This window comes from Coregonus clupeaformis, chromosome 16 (genome assembly GCF_020615455.1).
Source record: "Coregonus clupeaformis isolate EN_2021a chromosome 16, ASM2061545v1, whole genome shotgun sequence".
In the NCBI taxonomy this organism is placed as follows: Eukaryota; Metazoa; Chordata; class Actinopteri; order Salmoniformes; family Salmonidae; genus Coregonus; species Coregonus clupeaformis.
In genome coordinates this window covers 27,145,049-27,150,444 of record NC_059207.1, presented here as the reverse complement: position 1 = coordinate 27,150,444, position 5,396 = coordinate 27,145,049, and the positions used below count along the sequence as shown (strand labels likewise).

General features: G+C 43.1%; 1 protein-coding gene across 4 annotated transcripts; it reads right to left on the bottom strand.

Moving 5' to 3' along the window:
- Positions 1–5,170, bottom strand: LOC121584632 (AN1-type zinc finger protein 5). 4 transcript variants are annotated; one of them, XM_041900626.2, is made up of 6 exons: positions 4,927–5,170; positions 1,973–2,140; positions 1,683–1,779; positions 1,498–1,583; positions 729–848; positions 1–304 (listed from the first exon to the last, which is right to left on the bottom strand). In XM_041900626.2, the coding sequence occupies exons 1-6, from the start codon at positions 4,934–4,936 to the stop codon at positions 156–158; spliced, it is 630 nt and encodes a 209-aa protein (XP_041756560.1). In that variant the 5' UTR covers positions 4,937–5,170; the 3' UTR covers positions 1–155. The 4 variants fall into 4 exon arrangements, with proteins under 4 accessions (XP_041756560.1, XP_041756564.1, XP_041756561.1 ...); XM_041900630.2 differs by having other exon boundaries at positions 5,028–5,170; XM_041900627.2 differs by having other exon boundaries at positions 1,973–2,137; positions 4,927–5,169.
- Between the last annotated feature and the right edge of the window lie 226 nt (positions 5,171–5,396).

Genomic DNA, 5,396 nt, shown 5'->3' with positions numbered 1-5,396 from the left:
TGATCGTTCATGCATCTCGCCCTCAGGCAGGGGCTCTTTTGCTTTTCTCAAGGTTGTGATTTTAAAAATGAGTCCGATATCCTTTTGCCACTCATGCCAATGTTCATGTCGAGTGTCCAATCATACTTCAGTCTTTGTGTGGATGGTTCTTAACCCTATATTCTCTGAATCTTGTCAGCGACCACAACAGGGTTCTCCTTGCGGATCTTGGCAGCTGCCTCCGCCTTGTAGTCGTAAGGACAGTTGTGCTTGTCAGAGTACCGATGGAGACCGCAGAACAGGTTCCCACAGCGACAGTCGAACCCTGGGGTAGAGTTCAAAGGTCAGAGATTAGAAGGGAACCACTGTAGGAATCAAACACCAACTCAATAACAATTCACCTCTGTTAATAAGACCAGACACACATGAATAATACAGTTACATTCCAAATTGCCTACATTGCAGTTGTCTTGTGCAGATTATTAGATCAATAAGTGATATTGATGGGGTTCCTGCCACGTTAAGACACTACTTATACATTAGTAAAGATCTGAGACCATCACAAATGTGGAAGTAGCGTTTTACATTGCAGGAACCCCATTAATATTGTCAATTTGTGTGACTGCAGTGTATGCGGTCTGGACCATGGCCAATCTCTTCAGCAAAAATGACATTACGTCGTACACAATGCGCAATCCTGTCATCCCATTTCTTTGGAAAAGCACCACATTCTGCTATGGCATGCTCACCTGTTAGGCCCACCTTCTTGCGGCACATGAAGCACCTATTCTTCTTGGGATTGGGGGTGTCTCCCTTAGCCTTGTCACCGCTGGCAGTGGCAGGGCTAGAAGCAGTAGGCTGAGTCACGACTAAAGGAGAAAACAGAAAAGTACTGTTAAATATACGCTTCTTTCAGTCTGGAGATTCAAATAAAAGTGTTACTGTGTTTTTTTCTGAGGCAGTTTTAGTACTCACATACAAGGACTTTAAGTCAGGGTGCAGCTAAATACACAGAGTGTACAAAACATTATGAACACCTGCTTTTTCCATGAAAAACTGACCAGGTGAAAGCTATGATCCCTTATTGATGTCACTTGTTAAATCCACTTCAAATCAGTTTAGATGAAGGGGAGGAGACAGGTGGAAAAAATATTTTTAAGCCTTGCGACATGGATTGTGTATGTGTGCCATTCAGAGGGTGAATGGGCAAGACAAAATATTTAAGTGCCTTTGAACGGGCTATGGTAGTAGGTGATCCACCACCCAAAGGACATCCAGCCAAGTTGACACAACTGTGGAAAGCGTTAGAGTGAACACGGGCCAGCATCCCTGTGGAACGCTTTTGACACCTTGTATGGTCCATGCCCAGACAAATTGAGGCTGTTCTGAGGGCAAACAGGTGGGGGGGGGCTACTCAATATTAGGAAGGTTTGTTAATGTTTTGTACACTCCGTGTATACGCTAATGCTAAAGTGGGTCGAACAGAGCAATGTGTCCCTCTAGAAGTGTGTGTTTTACCAGGCTCTAGGGGATCTGCTTTATCCTCTCTTGAGATGCTCATCTCTGTCATTTGTTGAGTCACTGGAAGAGAGCCTTGAATAGTTCTGCAGAGGAGGCGATTTAAAGAAAAATAAGTTAGAGATATGAGAGAGAAAAAAGTAATAACACATCCATTGTATCACATGCGGACACACACACCTTACCCAGCCATGTCTGCAGCAGAGCCAGATGAAGGGTCTACTTTGGCTAGACTGGCCTCTAGTCGCTGGATGGCTGAGGCATCAGGGGTAGGACTACCAACTGTTCATGTGATACAGCAAAAGTAAAACATCAACCTCAGATGGGAGAAGATACTTTTTGGTTCAACAGTTTCCTCTCAACAGTGCAGCTGGCCCATAACGTGTATGCTAATTTTAGCAGACAACATATAGCGGAGTAGATGTTTGGAGTAGATTTGTGTTGTGAGTAAGAAACAGGGTGAGGAGGAACTTACCTATTGGGCTAAGTTGGCTCAAGCCGTGGTCACTACTCTGCTGACGGTTCAGGTGCTCCTTGTAGCAGACCGAGCACATGCCGTTGTTCCTGGGGTTTCCATAGAAACCACAGCCAGTGGCACAAAGCACAGGCGTCAGGCTCGGGTTAGTCTCTTGGGCCATCGCTGCTGACAAATGGGAGCAAGGCATCTTGTTAGTGTGGGGGAATGTGACAGCGTGTCTGTATGTGTGCATAGGGGACAGCGTGTGTGAAACCTAGGTGACTAAATGTCAGTGTGGTGGTTGGGCACATATGTGAAAATAACATACCAGGAAGGAACATTAAGACTCGTAAAGAAACAGGGAAAAATTCTAAAAGACATCCCCCGAGGCAAGGATTATACTATCAAAGGGGCAATAAGCAGTTGGAGAAATGTAATCACTCAAATTCAAAGACAGAGCTATGGATACAAGGTCTGTCCATCCATGATATCAAAATTAGTTTTAATCATGTTGAGGCTATACAGTGTTTGTTTACAAACATTGGAATAAAACATGCATAGGTTATACTTTGGGTTCTGATGGAGTACGACAGTTGAACTAATCTCATGAGGCATTTATAAGTCTTCAAGAATCAATGGGTACATATCATTAATTTATAAGTCAAAAAATTTATGTAGAAACTGTTGTTGAAATTCCTCTTTGTGCACAAGAAAACAGGAGAACAAATGGTGAGAAGAACAATTGAGACTTGTTCTCCTTGGCAGGAGCTGAGCACATCAACAGAATGCGCCAGGACACTCAAGGTAACAAACAACAGGTGACTTCCCCAAGACTAAATAGGCTTCAACACTTTGCAGGGAAATAAACTGATTAAACCAAATGGAATATTAGATTAAAGTTCAATGATATCTCTCACAAAAAAAATTATTAAACAGGTGGCACTTGACACCTCCTGTCCCTCGAGGAGCTTATCCCATTGTAGTCATACCCAAACATGTCAAATGCTCTTGGAAGGGGCCACAGCAGCCTACTCAGAACGTCCTGAGGTCAGCGTTATTATGGCCCTGCGATCGACAAACAATATGCCTGACAGGCCTTTGCACTTAACCACAAGTGTATACTGTAGTCTCCAACCCCTCACCAAGGTGGCCTACCACGCAAGGGTTTCCTTAGAAAAGCCTCTTCCACCTTATCACGTGTCTGCACAGCAAAGTCCTTTGCAATCACCAAAATTGTTGACGTTGACTGGAGGAAATGTTCGAATGTCACGAGCTATAGGATGATCGTGACCTGCTCGACAATCTATATTTGCCACCTGGGCATGCATGGAACACGAACGCTCTCACGCATCTTATTCACAGAGAAATAAATAGCATTTGCAAGCCATCATTATTTTGACTGAACTGACAAAAGGTAGTAAGTATTTTGGTCTACTGCCAGTCAGACCCTGCTGCTCTCCGACAGAATGTCAGTGAGGCCACATGTCAATCAAAGTCCTTCACGTGCGTGGATCACTTCAGAGCCAATAGCGACTATATATTTTAAATCAAACACCAGTTAGGCTAATTTGTTTCAACCAATTAATGCAATCAGCCAGAACCAAACATATTAATGCAATCAGCCAGAAACAAAACACGCATGAATCTGTCTGTAGTTTATATTTTAGTCATTTAGCAGACGCTCTTATCCAGAGCGACTTACAGTTAGTGAGTGCATATATTTTTTTTCATACTGGCCCCCCGTGGGAAACGAACCCACAACCATGGCGTTGCAAGCGCCATGCTCTACCAACTGAGCTACACGGGGCCCACCATACAGTTCATCACACCACTTGGCTTGGCACAATGTGCTTTTTACTCACGAGGATAGACCTAACCAAGGCTGCACAGATTTGCCTAGCTTTACCTCAAATGTAGCTAATACAACTAACAAGTAAGGTCTCCTACAGATAATTGAATCTGAGCAGTGCCTTGTTCATTTTGGTCGACCGTCATGGAACACTTCCATGATGTTCACCAGCTGGCAAAACGCAGTATCTGTACATTTTTATCAGGCTACGCTATCCAATGAGTCATATCATGGTCAGTGACATTAACCAACAACCTCTTAAGGAAACAAACAACTACCAAAAGGACACACTGAAATACATTGATGTGGCCCAAAATCACCGAGTCATGCTACAGTACAGCTAAAAAGTGCTATCAGACAACAGGTAGCTAGCTTGACAAGCAACATTGCCGAGACCAAAAGCAATATAGTGCTAGCTAGCCATCTTTGTCGCACACAATGTATTGTTACTAGATTAGTGAAGTAGCTAGCTAGATATCAAATCAGCCGCGTTTTGACCCTTGTTCTTTCTTTCTCTGCTATCATCTCTTCCTGTTGTTGGACGTCGTTTGATAGCTCCCATAACGTTACTAGTGACCTATAATGATTATTTGCAGATAATGTTGTTAGCAAGGTAACGTTAATCAGCAAGGCAACCAGACAAAGAACGTCCGAACTCAATGTCGTGTTCAACGTAACATTTATTTGTCGTTCAAATGTAACATGGAACTCATTTAAAATCAACCAGTCAACTCATTCGATCAATTTGGTTAGTAATTGCAATTAGCTAGGTAGCTAGCTGTTAACGTATTATTGTAAACGATTTTTAGACAAAGCACAACTACGAAACATTTGCTTAAATTATATCGCTAGTTTACCCTTTTAAAACAAATCTAGAAAACCGATATCACAACGTTCGATTACTACTGTAGCGACCCCCCAGGTCTTATTCCCCCCCTGGCCCAGCTAGACTGATCACGTTCGAAGGCTTGTGATATTTTTTGTGAAGAGGTGGTGACAACTTTAGCTCGCTAGACCTTGTTTACCAGGCACAGAGGATAACGACAAAGGATAAAATAGGCCCTCTCCTCCACAAGACACACATTTATAAAGTTAATTGATTCGATAAAAAAAAAATCCTTACGAAATTCCATATTACGTTGATGTTGATCCAATTGTCGGTGTCCCTTTTCTGTCTTCAACCATACACCACGACAACCCACCGTTTCAAATCTCGATTCTCACCTGCACAATTTGATCGGAATCACACAGATGTATGGTCTGGTTGAGCAGTCGTTTTTGAAACAAATCCTGTCTCCAAAATGTATTTCTCACTCTTTTCACTGACCGAGGATATGCCTTCTCTTTCTTTCTCTCGCTCCACCCTCTAGTGGCTTTCTCGACGTCACGGGGAAAAGAATGTACTGTGATTGGCTACCGGAGAAGCCCTGGCGCGCGTGTCTCACAAAGGGTTGGCCTTAGGCTAGCATCATGGGGTGAGTATATTGCACATTCATTCGTCATCCACCAACTGACAGTCTATGGGGGTGGGTTATCGAGCCATACCATGAACTTAATTAATGAATGTGTCTAAATGAGTAATTAAAATAATGC